Source organism: Zeus faber (genome assembly GCF_960531495.2).
Source record: "Zeus faber genome assembly, chromosome: 20".
In the NCBI taxonomy this organism is placed as follows: Eukaryota; Metazoa; Chordata; class Actinopteri; order Zeiformes; family Zeidae; genus Zeus; species Zeus faber.
The window spans coordinates 7713975-7730122 of NC_137207.1; the positions used below are offsets into that span (position 1 = coordinate 7713975).

The following is a 16148-nucleotide window of genomic DNA, read 5'->3' on the forward strand; positions in this document are numbered from 1 at the left end:
AAAAAAAAGAGGAAAAAAAAAAAAAGGGGGGCTGTTGCCTGCTGATTAGAAACGAGGAAGTGTTGCAAGAGGAGCGTGTCTGTGGACATGTGTATGAGTCATCATGTGGACATCGGGGTGTCGTGATAATATCCGTCACATGGGACCTTTTCAGGTGACGCTGCGTGACAGTGGTCGTTTCCGAATGACACCACAAGTTCAGCCCTAAAAAAAAACAAAAACCACAGTCTTCAATCATGGACTGACAGGAAGCAGACCCAAGGAGCCGGAGCCAATTCAAACGTGGATCCCTGATGTACAAGTCATTTCCTGTTTCTGAGTGCTTTTCGCCAAATATTTTGGACACTGACAAGAATGAAAAACTGTTGGTTAGTTCATCCGGATTATCCAGAGAGAGTGTCGGGAACTTTGGGGGGGACCACGCACCCTTCCCCACCAAAAAAACAATTTTATTCAGGTGATTCATCCAGACAAAACACAATGCACACTGTCATGATGATGTATTTATTACAAAAAACAAACTGAACAAAAAAAGAAAAGAAAAACACTGTACATTCTTTTTAAGGTAGCAAACACACAATTGTCTGTCACAGACTTGAGATAAAATTATTTCGACAGTTAAGGTAAAAAAAGAAATAAGGGTTCAGCCCTCATTGTAAACCCATGTAGCTGCGTTGGCAGCCACACTGCGTCGACACTTAGATCCTGGTGCCGTCAGTGCGGAGCTACAAGGCTGAGATGGCTTTGGCCGCCACCCTCCTCCCCAGCGGCAGGGACAGGTCGGTGATGGCCAGGACCACCTTGGGCTTGGCCAGAGCCGGCAGCTTCACCAGCTCCGACACCTGGATTTTGGAAAGAAAACGCTCATACTCACACTGCCGCTGGTCTCAATCGGCCCTTCGTTCCGCTGAACCTTGGGTTCATCGGGTCTATCTCCAAACATTCCAGACATTCCACATGCCAAAAAACCCCCCCCCCCAAAAAAAACCTCTTCCTCCGGTGAGAACTTCCAGAACATGTAAAAATCGAACCAGCTGTCGGAAGTCCACGTAACAGACCAGTGACTCACCATGGTGAAAGGCATGAACTGGAGGATGCTGCCTCGGCTTCCCTGTTCCAGGCACTCCACACATTCCTCCATGAAGCTATGCACAAATTGAGTGTGCGGGCCCGCCATCTTGGACCCCAGAATGGAGGAGATGAGGAGGAAGAGGTTGGCTGGGCGGAGAGAGAGAGAGAGAGAGAGAGACAAAGACAAAACTGTAAAAAAATTCTCGCACACTCTACACATGTTTACAGGCGACTGACCGTGTGATGCCGGTGCTCAATCTTTAAAAAAAACACACTTTTTTATGCCTAGTAGTCGTATTCCTCAAATAGCATACCTCTCTTTTTTGGCATCAAAACCTCCAAGAGATGATGAATGAAAACACACGGATCGCCATGTAATGATGATGCAAAGCAGTTGTGAAAGCTTTTTGTATCCCAAGGTCTTTTCAACATATTCAGCGAGCTGTTATAGCACAAGAGCATGTTTTGCTGGTTGTAGGCAAGGTTAACTAAGCTGCGCCCCTTTATTGACGAATAAAAAAAAAAAGCCTTTTTCTCGGTAGCTATTGATTTTAAATAGGTCGGATCAGATATAGAAAGATCATTTCAGGATATGTTTTAAACTACAAGTTTACTGCAATATCACAAGGTTGACTGTGACATTACAACATTTAATTTAAGGACTTTCAAGTACTTTTTCAAGCACTATTTTTTCCATTTTCAAGGACTTCACACAAAACAAATATAATCTTAGTCTCATTGTCTATTATTAATATTAGTATATCTATTAGACGTCTATATATATATTATTAATATCATTGTCCTCTACTATTATAAGTGTCTATTTCCAACCATGCTGGATTAAATTGAAATTTCCCAGGCATAATCTATGCCGTAAAAGCTATTTTGGAAATTTTTCATTAAATTACAATTTCAATTACCATCGTGTTTTTTTCCCCAAGGACCTTTCAAGCACTTCAAGTGCCTCAAGGACCTGGTAAGAAGCATGATGCTACACAAATATGGATTTTAGACGACAGGACTGTATCAGATTTACCTGACGCTAACCAAAGAGGATGAGAGCCATCACACTGAATTATTTGGTACAAATCTAGGCTGATCTATCAAAAAAAATGATTGGCATTATCTGAAATTTTTTTTTATGACTTAATGATTACTTTACACAAATAGAAAAAAAAATTGTTTGGACTTTGTTGATGTTTTGTTGAAGTCAAACTATCGCCATCTTATAGGGCTGGTATTTCCCAACATGGCAAAAAGTCTTCCGTGGCATAGTTATAAATTGAACGCAGCTTTTGCAACCCGCATCCACTATTGGGTGGATGAAGAAGATGAAGAAGAAGAAGATGAAGAAGATGAAGAAGACGAAGATGAAGAAGAGATTGACAGAGTTCTCACCCAGGACACGGTTGAGCGGGTCCCTCATGTTCACCGTGTGGAGCTGTGAGGCCGACAGGGAGCTGCTCATGGACCTGTCTCCTACGGGACGCAAAAACAAAACGCAACAAAACGTCTGCTTTGGCCGCTCTGTCCAAACTACTACACTAACTACCACATTAACTTATTTTTAATGTGTACATCCAACTGTATAGTTTCAGATTTTTCCATATATTGCCATTTTCTTTGTTATATTTTATTACTTTTGCCTATTTCGATGTGAGCTGCTGCGACGCTGTCATTTCCCTCTGGGGATGAAGAAAGTATCTATCCATCCATCTATCTATCCATCTATCTATCTATCTATCCATCCATCGCTCTCATATAATAAAAACAAATAGGTTGGCGGATTAAATGGGGGTTCAGCACCACTATTAAACATACAATAATAAACAGGTTCTGATGTGAAAAATCTGCTGATAATAAGGGGGGTGGCACCAGTCCAGCCAAAGAGATTAGATAATGGTCTTGTTATAGCTATTTCACAAACAAAAGGAACCCTGCATAAGCTCATGCAGGTTTTCCAAACTGACGCAACACATTCTGGTTCTGTGAGGGATTAATGACTCGGGGGAAGTTTCTAAAAAAAAATAACTGATAACCAATAAATATTGAGAATGAAAGATTCCCTACAAAGACAACACGCCCTATGGCCGTAGACTCACAGATGTATCCTCAGAGATCTTCCGGAGACTTGAAATATGGAAGAATAAGTTATTCCCCATTTCACTTTCACTTTCTCACACACACACACACACACACACACACACACACACACACACACACACACACACACACACACACACACACACACACACACACACACACACACACACACACACACACACACACACACACAATGTTGCTTGGAGCACAAGTTAAAACCTGATGTGTGGAACTGAAAAGATAATTTGCTGAAAAGATAAGCCTGCACTTGGTTATGCCGTTCCAATTTGGCTATAGGTACGAGCGAGAACAGACTTGCTGGTGATGGAGGCGTAGGAGCTATGTTATGTTAAGCAAGTGGTGTAGTGCAGGTTATACGCAGGTATAAGGAGTATACCTACTTCTGAATCCCCTCTGACGCGCATCATTCAGTAGTGTTCTGTAATAGCCTGATCATGAAAGACAGTCCAAGCACATGTTCCCTTAAAAACACCCACTTAAGAAATGATCTTGACATAAACGGCTAATTATGTGGTTGTCTTACCCTACAGTATTGTCAGTGGGCCAGTATTGATTAATTGCTCTTCTGTGCCTAATGTTAATTCTATCATGATCCTTACTCCCTGAAGTCAAGCAGCAGAATGACAGTTAAATGACAGTTTTCAAATACTACTGAACCATTTTGGGGAACTAAATATGCAAAAGTAGTCTTACATGTCACTGTTTATAACACAAGGTGTTTATCCTTTGCTGGACAGGCAGGTATACCCACTTCTCCAGGCACAACTACACCACTGGTTATAGCTGATTTTATGTTTGCTAGCTAAACCTCTGTGTACCGCATCAAGAAGACAGATGATTACAAATAGAATAAAACTTATTACAGTATTTATATCCTTTTAATGACAGTATAGCCTCAAACATACTGTCAACATATCTAGAGTATAAACAAGAATATTCTCAATCTAAAAGTGAATCAATAACTCAGAGGTTTGGCGGAACGGAGGATATATATATACACACACACACACACACACACACACACACACACACACACACACACACACACACACACACACACACACACACACACACACACACACACACACACACACACACACACACACACACACACACACACACCAATCAGCCATAAAACTACTGAGAGGTGAAGTGAATAATATTGACGATCTTGTTCCAATCACACTTGTCAAGGGGTGGGATATATCAGGCAGCAAGTGAAAAGTTAGTTCTTGGAGTTGATGTGTTGGAAGCAGGAAAAATGGGCAAGCGTAAGGATCTGAGCGATTTTGACAAGGGGCAAAATTGTGATGGCTAGACCACCGGGTCAGAGCATCTCCAAAACAGCAGGTCTTGTGGGGTGTTGATACAGTGGTTAGTACCTACCAAAAGTGGTCCAAGGAAGGACAACCGGTGAACCGGCGACAAGGCCATAGGTGCCCATGGCTCATTGATGCGTGTGGGGAGCGTAGTCTAACCCGATCCCACAGAAGAGCTACTGTAGCACAAATTGCTGAAAAAGTTCATGCTGGCTATGATAGAAAGGTGTCAGAACACACAGTGCATCACAGCTTGCTGCGTATGGGGCTGTGTAGCCGCAGCCCGGTCAGAGTGCACATGCTGACCCCAGTCCCCTGCTGTGGCATTCCGAGACTGAGGCTGAGAACATGTAGGACCTCCTGAGGGAGTTATTAGGATTTCGGCAGAGCAGCAGAGTATGGATCTGGAGCTGCTCGCAAAACAACAGCAACAAAAGGCCCTTCTCCATGCAGAGGTACAAAGGTGCATGCAGCGGCCTCTCCCCAGTTTTCCCAACCCCAGCCGGTTCATTCCCAAGATGAACAAGCCTGATGAGGTAGAGGCCTACCTGACAGCTTTTGAGCGCACCGCCACGAGGGAGGGCTGGCTGGAAGATACCTGGGCAGATCTTGTGGGTCCTTTCCTGATTGGCCCGGCCCAAAGTGTATGCCACCCTGAAGCAGGAGTTATGGCTAGGTATGGGTATAGCTTACAAGCACAAGAAAAAAAGGTTTCATGCATGGAAATGTAACCCTGAAGCATCAGCAAGAGCCCAGATGCATGACCTAACCAGGCTGAACAAGGACTGGCTAACGACAGACACAGAAAAGCCAAGTGTGTTGGAGTGGGTGGTCATGGTCAAATATATTTGGACCTCTACTTTACAAAGCCAAGAAGCTGGCGAGTCAGCAGAACCCAGCCAATCTGGATGAACTGGTTGAACTGGTGGAGAGCCACCAAGTTACAGATGAGCTATTGAAGTCGAGGAGGACTGACTGGCTGGATACAGGCTGAAGACAGACAACTGACCAACCCCCAATGGGGGGAAGGGACCCACCCCAGAAGGGCAAGGGTAAAGATGTCGGCAAGCGCCTCCACCCACCCACAGGGGATTATACTGGTGGGGCCCCAGAAGACCCTGCCACATGGTGGTTTCATGCTGTGTAAAGGAGAGCTACCTAGCGCACATGATACCAGTAAAGGTGAATGGGAGAAATGCGGAGGCGCTGGTGGGCGCTGGTGGACTCAGGCAGTAGGGTTTCACACATCCAACCCCAACTTCTGGAGCAAGCTAGTGCTGGTCTAGTGTGTTCATGGGGATACCAAGGAATATCTGACAAGTGCCATCAAGCTCCTCACTGTGAAATATATGCGTCTTGAAGGTCAAGGTGGTCCAAAGCCTTCCCGTTCCAGTCTTGGTGGGGCGGGACTGCCCCCTGTATAACCGGCTGCACCAGGAGCAGAGGGCAAGTAATAAGAGGCCCTGAGCTAAATCTAAAAAAGGTAGAAGAACTAATAACCCAGTTCCCTTTCCAACAGGAGATTCCCAAACTGGTGTGTGCTTCCCCAGCACCTGGGGATGGTAACGCCAAAGAGCCTAGTCCAGAGGACGAACTAACTAAACCTTTTGCTACCTTCCCGGGGGCAGAGCATGGATGAGGTGGTGTGCGAAGCCTCCTTACGACTTAGCATGAGGAGCCAGTTTGGAACAGCTCAGATGTAGGACCCCAATCTGGTGTACACCCTCAGCAATGTCACCGGAATAGAAGGGAAACCAGCTTGGTGAGTGAACTGAATTACCCACGGTTTGTCACCAAAAAACAGCTCTTGTACTATGCCAAGAAACTTAAAAGCCAGAGAAGAGAATGTGGTTGAGAAGACGAGGCAGCAGATTGCAAACTTGTTCCACTGGCCAAAGGTGGTAAGAGCAGTGAAAGACCATTGTTACCCCTGTTCTGGATGCCAGAAGGTGGCCCCCAGGCCCTATTTTAAAAATCCTCTGATACCTCTACCTTTCATTGATGTACCGTTTTCTCACATCGCCACGGACCTATTGGGGCACCTGGTGAAGTTTGCTAGGGGGCATCAGTACATCCCTTGATTATGCTTCCAGGTACCCCGAAGCCATTCCTCTGAGGAACATCACTACCAACTTGATCACTCGGGAGCTGCAACATTTGTTTAGCAGAGTCGGGATCCCTAAGGAGATGCTGACGGACCAGGGCACCCCCCTCATGTCTAGGGTAATGAAAGACCTCTGCAGGCTCTTCAAGGTAATGCACCTTTGAACCTTGGTCTACCATCAAAGAGGTTCCTCAAGCGTCCACTGGCTTCTCCCCATTTGATCTGCTGTATGGGGGCCTGCTCGACATTGCCAAAGAGGCCTGGGAGGGCAACCCGGCCCCCATCGGAGCCTCATGTTCAGTGTTTATCGAGAGGGAGAAAGTGGAGCCACTTCCTCCCTCTGCACTCAAAGCTGTTTTGGATTTATAATTTATTATTTGTAATGTTCATTGTGTAAAAGCGTTTAGATTTATTATTGATCATTTGTAATGTTTGTGCAAAGGTGTTCTTGTATTGCATGTAAAAAATTTACTGTGATGTTTTCTCTCTCGTTTTTGTGACTGTGTTCTTTTAACCCTCATTGTAAAGTGTATTGTCTGAATCAACTACGACCAAAGAAATGGAATGGGACAATGAATTCAGTCGTTGTTAATAAGTACATCTGTTTAAGCCTGGCATTAGAATGCGTCTACATGCGTCTCAAGTAACCACTTGTGATCGAATCTCACTCCCCTGCTCTATATGCAACTTGAATATATTGTGATTGTAATATAGCAATATATCATATTATTTCATTAAGAAATACTTTGATTTATTTAGTTTCCTACGTTTCTTACTTGTGTATGTAAACCTACCTCAGAGAATAGGAGCAGAGGTTTTTTTTATTTCTCATCCAGACAGCGGTGCGCTGTACGTGCTGGTTCCCAACTCCTGTGCCAGTTTTCCTGTGTTATTATCTTAGATCTATTTATTTAGATCTATTTTTTTATTTGTTTCATACTTGGATGAAAGGAAATTTTAAATACAACTGAGTTAAGGGACTGTCCCATTCCATAAAAGCCTGCTTATGCCCACTGTCCCCTGCTGCATCATGCACGTCTCCCCGTTGCTTTCTGTTGCTATGGGACTTACTTAAAAAGTAGTATGTGTAAATACATTACTTGTAAAAAATAAATCCTGCACTCTAACTTCTAAGAGCACTGTGGGGATGGTTTGGTTTGAGCAGCCAAACCTGATCTGATTCCAACTGGCCCATTCTCTACAACAAACTGGTGTTTACAACCGCCATCTTCTGTGTCTCTGTGCCAGAGGTTCCTGAACACGCCACTTGGGTGGTGCGTGGTAGGCTAAACTGCCACAAGCGCATTTGCTGCATTACATTATATTCTATGTGCGCACGCACCCGCCCTCCCCCCTTTCCGATAAAATCGTCTATGCAATCGCTGCCCCACAGTGATCTCTGATTGGAATTTTGCACAATCGCCCAAGCCTACCAGACGGGCAGCCATAGAGTGGGAGGTTGAGAAGATGCTGGAGCTGGGGCGTAAAAAAATAAAAAGTCCCACAGTGAATGGGTCAGCCCTATCATTCTCGTCCATAAACCAGATGCCACATAAGGGTTCTGTAATCATTTCAGAAGGTTAAATGTAATTTCAAAGTTTGATGCGTATCCCATGCCCAGCGTGGATGAACGTTGGGAAGATCAGTATATCAGCACCCTTGACTTGACAAAGGAATACTGGCAGGTAGCCCTAGCGAGGGGCTCAAAGGAATAAATAGCCTCTGCAACTTCGATGGGGCTGTATCACTACACAGTGCAGCCCTTTGTTGTGGATAGCGCCCCGGCCAGGTTCCAGAGGATGCATATTAAGCAGCTGCATATTTTGATGATGTGGTGATAAACAGTGATGGGTGATCCTAAAACAGCCACTTGGTGCAGGGCAGGTCCGGCAGCTAACCTGAAGAAGTGCAAACTCGGTTTGGAGGAGGCAGAATATCTGGCTTTCACCATTGGCCGGGGCAAAGTGAAGCCGCAAGAGCGCAAAATCCAGTGGCCACAGCCTTCACCAAAGCTCAGGTTAAGACCTTCTTGGGACTCACCTCCTATTATTGTCACTTTGTCCCTAACTTCTCTGTGGTAGATGCTCCACTCACAGAACTGACCAAAGCTTCTCAGCCCCTCACGGTGAAGTGGACTAAGGAAGCAGAGAGGGGCTTCCAAGCCTGAAGGGGGACCCTGTGCATGACCAGTTCTGGTGACCCCTGACTTCAACAGAGATGGGGGTACAGACGGATGCATCAGAGGCGGGCATATGAGCAGTACTCTCCCAGGATGTACAATGTGAGGAGCTTCCCATCCTGCTTATCAGTAGAAAGCTCAACCCATAGGTACAAGGATATTGGAGCTCATCCTATATTATCTTTTCAGATGATGGTTCACTCTGGTGACCGTCCATCCAGACTATGCGCTCCTGGTCTGGATGGCAAAAAAGAAGGACACTAATGCCAAAGCGGAGGGGGGGGGGGGTTGTCACTCTACAAAAGTTTGACTTCTCTCTAATGTCCACAGATCCAGAGCCAAGCATGGGAATGCAGATGCCCTGTCCCAGAGAGACACCCTCTAGGCAAGGGAATGGTAGTGAAGGGCTACTTCATTCCTGCACGTTAGCGCCACCCACCTAGTGGCTGTATTTCAGGCAGGTGTCCTACACCTGCAATTAAGTAGGCTTGTTGCGGGCAGCTCGAGCATAAAAGGCGTACTCTGGGAGAAGGTCTGGGGACTTTGATACCGCGGAAGCCTGGGGTTAGCTCTAGCCATTGGACTAGCTTACGTTGACTGATAAGTCGAGTAGCGACCCGGTCCAGTTAACTTTCTTAAGTAAGCAGGTAGCCGCTCCAGAGGGAGACAGTTTTTGTTTTGTTTTGAATCCTCAGTTCTGTTTGTTACGCATCAAATAAAAGCCTGTGGAACTGTTGCCTGTCTCCTAGTGTCTCATTGTCACACAGCCACTTCCCATCTGCCTACCTGCCCATTCCTGTTACAATAGTATAAAAAATATTCTTTCACTCAATATTGAATAACTGTTGTTATGCATGTTGTTGCTGTTGCATGTCAGGGCTCATTATATAAATACATAAAAAAAAAACAACTGAAAAAAAAGAACAAGGCTGAGGTTTGAAGGAGCGGTGGATTCAACTCATATATAACACATATTTAGAGGTACAGGTTTTGCCTCGGACTGACCTGGACTGGACAGAGCAACGGGCTCGTCCTCGTTGGAGCTGAGCAAACGCATGAGCTTGGAAGGCTGGGTGTCGTCCAATGGGAAGAGGCTGCAGTAGTCCTGTGTCGGAAAAATCGCACATTTTAAAGGCGCCAATACCCATAGTATGGATACCAACTGTTTCTTTACGTTCATATTTTACCTCGATATCCTCCCGCTGCCTTTTGCGTTGACGGACTGACGCCTGGCCCTTGTGGTGAGAGGAGAAGGAGCTGAGAGCGCACCACACGGATAACCTGGAGGAACAGGACAACGACAATTCAACACCAAAAACAACTCCATAAACACTCAGCAATGTCAGCGGTGTCAGCAACACAGTGAAGGTTAGCATCGCACGCCTTTCCCGCTGCTACCACAGAGCGGATCTGATTTAATCTGGGCACTTAGCATTTAAAGGAATTAAAGGTCACATATTATACCCCTTTTTAACAAGTTAACATAGGTCTCCGAGGTCCCCAAAACATGTCTTTGAAGTTTTTTGCTCCATGCAAGAAAGAAATGTCGCACTTTCAAAAAGCTGTGGGTGGAGATACTCAGATGGGGGAGCAGTCTCATTCTAACGAGCCCCTACTTGACGTAGGAGGGTGAGGGAAATCTGAATGGCTTGTTGAATCACATGTTTTCTGACCTCGGCTGCCCACAAAAAACTGGCTGGGTTTTCTTGTTTCACAGTTTGTGTATAGGCCCATCAGAGACCTGAATGTATGTGCACAAGCACTGAAAAAGTGAGTATTTCATAATATGGGACCCTTAAGGCCTGTCACAATCATTACATTTGAATTGTAATTGAAATTATTGCAATCTATAAGTGAATTGTCTTTTTTGTCTAGCCTATAATAGTGTAATAATACATGTGTATCTATTGTGTGAAAGCTATTTATTGATATTGAACATAAAAACCTTTCTACAACTTCTAACATTGGTTTAAAATTCCTCTGAAATATGGATGGAATCATATGATTGATAGTTTCGTTGTGTTAGGTATGCATTTGAGATGGACAGTTTTAAGGGTTTTGTGGGGTTCCCCTAAATATAGCTGCAAGCGGCAATGCATAGGGTCCAGGTTGGTTGCAGCAATTGCACCAATGTGAAAACAAGTGAAAAAACAGAAATAAACGGCAAATAACGTACTACTACAGACTGTAAACTGATTAGAAATCCCCGTTAACCACAAATAACACATTCATGTCAAACTCTTGGGAACATTTCAGTTTCACTGCTTATTTTTGTTTGAAATGTCACCAAAATCCAGATAAATGTGAAATTATTTTAATTAGTTTCAATTAATATACTGTCCCTTGCACTGCCACTTTGATGGTAGGGCGCTGCAAAGTGACTGGCTGCAATGCATTTCAAACAGAGCTCGCCATCATCCAGCTGCAGGGAGCGAAGTGACGACTGGTGTTGAGCTGACAGCTTCACTGTGACAAGGAAAGTTGAGCAGGTTTCAATTTGATGCAAATGAGCAACACAGAGCGCCAGGCGATAGCCAATGGTTAGGGAAGCTACATTAAATATGGAAAGGGAGAGAGGTTTGAAATGTTTGGCTCGCCCAGAACAGCCAGTCGAATTTGAGCCGACAACAGGCACAAACACCAGGGGCATAGAAGTCCCTGCTTAAGCCAAGAGCTACCTGGCTTCACACTGCACCCCCGTCATTGGCGGTGTGACGGTAGCTTGAGAGTTTAAAGCCCCTTTCCCATTTGCACTGAAAGCTGTAAATCTCCTGGCATTGGGGAAAATTGCCGGAACGGCTGTGAATGGAAGTGTGTGGGAATGAAAGCACTAAGATTGTCGTCAAGAATGGGTGGAGCCGAATCCAAATAAAGCACAAATAGTGGCTTTTGACAAATATTTATTTTGTACAAATATTTTAAAAACGATTTGTTTTGGGGAAGAAGAAAAAACCTTAGGAAAAAACGCACTTGCACTCGGCTGCAAAGACGAAAAACTGAAACACGTTCAGTCTCTACTGCAGGGTGGAGGGAGTGAGCGGACAAAGGTAGAACGGGTGAAGAACGTTCCTTCTCTGGAGGCAGAGTGTCTAGGACAGGTTGAAAATGATTGCACTGATTTATTAACTTTGGGTTAGGGTTATTGCGTCCAGGAACGGGGACTTTGTCAGCGGAGTGAACCAAGACAGTCTGGGAGGGGCGAGGAAAAGAAGAGAAGCGCTGGTCTAAAAGCGAAACCGATTCTGTTGCCTAGTCTTGCGTGAAATTATGCACCTCTCACGTGAGCATTACGTAATGTATCCGTAAGAGTAACCGTCTGTGGGTACAGACTCCATGTGGAACTTTTCCATAAAGGGGGGTGAGGGGAATCGGGGTATGCGGTAAAGGGCGCCACTTAATGATGTATTTTCTCTGCTGTGCTCAGTTTTCGCCCAAGGCAGCCGTGGTGGGAACCTCTTTTACAACGCTTACACAGAACACAACACAGGTGTGGCGGACCAAGGGGCATGGTCAAGCACCGGCTGCAGACGACAACACAGTTCCCTTTCCCGCTGTCTTGAATCGGCCTAATCAGTGCCCGTGCGTCAATGATTAATCCGATTCGAGGCAGGGAGATTTCTTAATGGTTGACTGTCTTGCAGAGGAGATTTGCACATAGGCTCGTCAGCCAACCAGGAGCAATCTGGGAACGCCATTCCTCCTGCGCCCGAAATCATCATCATTATCATCTTCTGTTCTGTTGAACGCTTTAATAAAAACCCTTGCCATGTTGGCCCACCGCTGCAGAAAGGACTTTGTCTCCCTCCCTAAACCCTTTCCTGTGAGCAGAGACTCCCACAGCAGGGAATTCACATGTTAATGGGTGTTCAACCAGACCAGACTTTCATTAAATACAAAGCCCACACAAAAACACACAACTTTTGAGCGACACCGGGGACGCCCGCGGAGATCGCGGCAGAACCTGCGCAGAGGTCGGCCCAGTTCCTGGAACAAAGCATCACCTGCGGCTGTCTCTCGTCTCGACACAGTGCAGATCCTGCGTGGCGCAACCAACAGACAACTATGGAGTTGAGAGCGCAGCGTGCAGAGCACTCCATGCGAAAGCCCTCCAAGAGCCAGAGCCCTGCACATACACTACTCACAAAAAGTTAGGGATATTCGGCTTTCGGTTGAAATTTCAGGATGAACCTAAAATGCACTATTACCTTTACAGGTGAACTTAATTTGACCTTGAATGCACATGTCCAACTGTTCAATGTTTCAGTACTTGGTCTGACGTGACACCCAAGTGCCATGTCAGACCATTCACAACCGTTTACATCAGCGTGGTCTGCGTGCTAGACGACCTGAAAGGGTCCCTGACCACACCACCAGGCACAGGCATAATCGTCTTGCACGGGCCAGGGAGCATTTACGCTGGACGAGGCAGCAGTGGGCTTCAGTGCTGTTCTCTGATGAAAGTCAATTCACGTTGAGCAGAAATGATGGCCGCCAACGATGTTGGAGACGTCAAGGAGGGCGCTATGAATCAGCCACTGTTGTCACCAGACGAGCCTTTGGAGGTGGTGGTGTTACAGTGTGGGCAGCTGTGTCTAATCAATACAGCACTGCCCTACACTTTGTGAATGGTACAGTGACAAGCCCATACTACCTGAATAACATCATTAATCCAGTCATTGTGCCCCTGCATGAACAACACAGGCCTCATTTCGTCTTCATGGACGACAATGCTCCAGCTCATCGAGGTCGCATCTTTAGGGAACGGCTGCTGGAGACAGGGGTACCTCAAATGGAGTGGCCTGCACTTTCTCCGGACCTGAATCCCACAGAAAACCTATGGGATCAGCTGAGTCGCCGTGTAGAGGCTCGTAACTCTGTACCCCAGAACCTCAACGACCTGAAGAAGAGTGATGTGCCAGGCCTCAGCAGACAATAAGTCGACTTGTGAACAGCATGATATGTCCTTGTCAAGCTGTAATTGATTCTAAAGGGCACATGACATTTTTGTTGTGGTATAGCCACCACTGTTGTTGGCTTTTGTTTCAATCAATTGTTTGAGATGAGGAAATCACCATTGCATGCTTCTACTTAAATGCCCTACTTTCATGACATAATATCACTGTAGCGTGAACTTTTTACATTTTCCATAAATTTCACCCGAAAGCCAAATATCCCCAACTTTTTGTGAGTGGTGTATGTGACCCACTGCAAACTTTAGGTACATTTGGTGGCTTTTGACTTTTTTCCCCATAAGTGAGGAATCAGAGCTTCAAAACAAGGTGTCACTTGTGCAAATAAAGCAAATATTTTTAAAGCTATGACTTGTTACTGACAAGGGTGTGGCAAACTGTGTTTCTGAGATCATAACCTTCAAAGTTTTCCCCCACACTTGGCTTCATTCAGCCAGCTCCCAGAATGCAAATTGTAGGAGGTCCGACACAGCCGCATGGCCACTTAACACCCTGCTGAATGGGGCAATCTCTGCATTGTTTCGTGTTTTGAGGGATTGTTGAACAGCGTCATCGACACACATCTTTTGTTTTAAAAAAAGGCTTTTATTTAACAGTAAGAACATACATGTTTTATAAAAGTGGAATTATTTAGGAGTTTAAAAGTGCTGACAACACAACAAAATGTACAGTCTATCAATAATGTGAGTCTCTGTATATCAACCTCGGTGTGTCATGAAATATATTAATGTGCGTATGCCAAATATCTTCAAAGTTGTTGGAGTTATTATGTGGCTAACTCCACCCTACCCCAGCTACACTCTGAGAGCCTGTTTGGGGCCTAAATTTGAGAATCTTGTGCATTACTACTTGACTTCATCACGTCATCAACTTGTTCGGTTGTGACAACAACGGGCATGTCGTCGGTCTCCTCCGGTGGTTTTTGAAAATATTCCGTTTCATCATCACATTCATGTTGAAATCCGCTGTTTGAAATGTTCTCCAAGTCTGGGATAACGCCGCTATCAGTTTTAGCATCGCTGTCGGAGAACTGACTATCATCGCAGAAAATGAAGTCCAGTATACGCTGCTTATACTGACTTGGATCTATCACACTGGTCAGATTAAGGTCTGCGATATGATTTAGATCTTCCGCCCTCCACTTCTCGTAATCCATAACAACACGGAGACTAAAGTTTTCACAGACAAGTGAAACTGGATCCTCGACTTGTTTACGGCAGTGACGTCAGCGTGACTTCTTGGGTGGTTTACGTTGGTACACGGCCCCTCCACAATGATGTCTCTGTGTGTGTGTGTAAAAGCAGTACGATTTAAAAGTTGAACCCTATCAAAACAGTTTCACATTGTGACTTCACATCACATGGATCGGCGTTGTTCAGCCCCGTTCAGCGTCTCGGTATGTGAGCTGTGTTTCCCCATGTAATCTAACGAGAATATTTAACTCCAGGGTTTAATTTTTTTTTACTATCTATAAATCAAACTTGGTTTGAAAATACGTTGAGAGATAAAAAAAACACAAAGGAATACCACACTGGAAAAATCTAATTATCCTTCTAGAAAGGTTTTTTTCAACTTATATGGCTGCTCCTGGCGATTTTAGAAATGCACGAGGTAGCGGGTTTTGCTGCGGTGGGTCACAAATATAACATTTGGATGTCATAAAGTACTCTGCTCCATCACTCTCCACCACTTCCGGTCCCTTCGCTCGGCTACTCACGGTCGGCTCCAGAAACACGTTTTTTTTTCCTACTCCTACTACAGATATAGTTCCGACTCTCTTCGATCAAGTATATTTCCTGCAGCATTTAAAACAGCTGTTATTAAAGCACTCCTGAAGAAGAGCAATTTTGATGCAACAATTACTGCCAACTATAGGCCCATTTCCAACCTGCCATTCCTCAGCAAAATACTTTAAAAAACAGTGTGCCCTCAGCTTAACAACTATCTAACATAAAACAGCCTTGTAGACACTTATCAATCTGGTTTTCAACCTCACCATAGCACAAAACAGGACTTATTCAAGTTGTGAATGACCTGCATATAAACATTGATTCTAAAAAACTATCTGTTCTTCTGCTCCTGGATCTCAGTGCTGCCTTTGACACTGTTGACCATCCTATTTTACTAGCGAGATTACAAAAATGGGTTGGCCTATCTGGCCGGTTCTAAACTTCTTCAGAACATACCTACAGGACAAGCAGTTCTTTGTGTCCATCGGAGATTTAGTCTCAAACAAAGTGGATATTATATGTGGAGTGCCCCAAGGTTCGAGCTTTGGACCACTATTGTTTAATCTGTATATGCTCCCACTTGCACATATTATAAAGAAACACAAAGTAAATTACCATAATTATGCAGATGATTCACAACTGTACACATCC

At 44.8% G+C, this 16148-nt stretch overlaps 1 protein-coding gene across 2 annotated transcripts in view; it reads right to left on the minus strand.

The window, feature by feature from the left end:
- Positions 1 to 505: 505 nt before the first annotated feature.
- The window catches only part of med24 (mediator complex subunit 24), a 32388-nt gene continuing 16745 nt past the window's right edge, over positions 506 to 16148 (minus strand). For both annotated transcript variants that reach the window (XM_080021696.1, XM_080021695.1), the window contains exons 22-26: positions 9985 to 10078; positions 9803 to 9902; positions 2470 to 2550; positions 1070 to 1218; positions 506 to 842 (exon numbers count right to left, since the gene is read on the minus strand). In XM_080021696.1, the coding sequence (XP_079877822.1) occupies positions 726 to 842; positions 1070 to 1218; positions 2470 to 2550; positions 9803 to 9902; positions 9985 to 10078 (541 nt within the window). In that variant the 3' untranslated portion in view covers positions 506 to 725. The remainder of the gene's footprint in view (positions 843 to 1069; positions 1219 to 2469; positions 2551 to 9802; positions 9903 to 9984; positions 10079 to 16148) is intronic.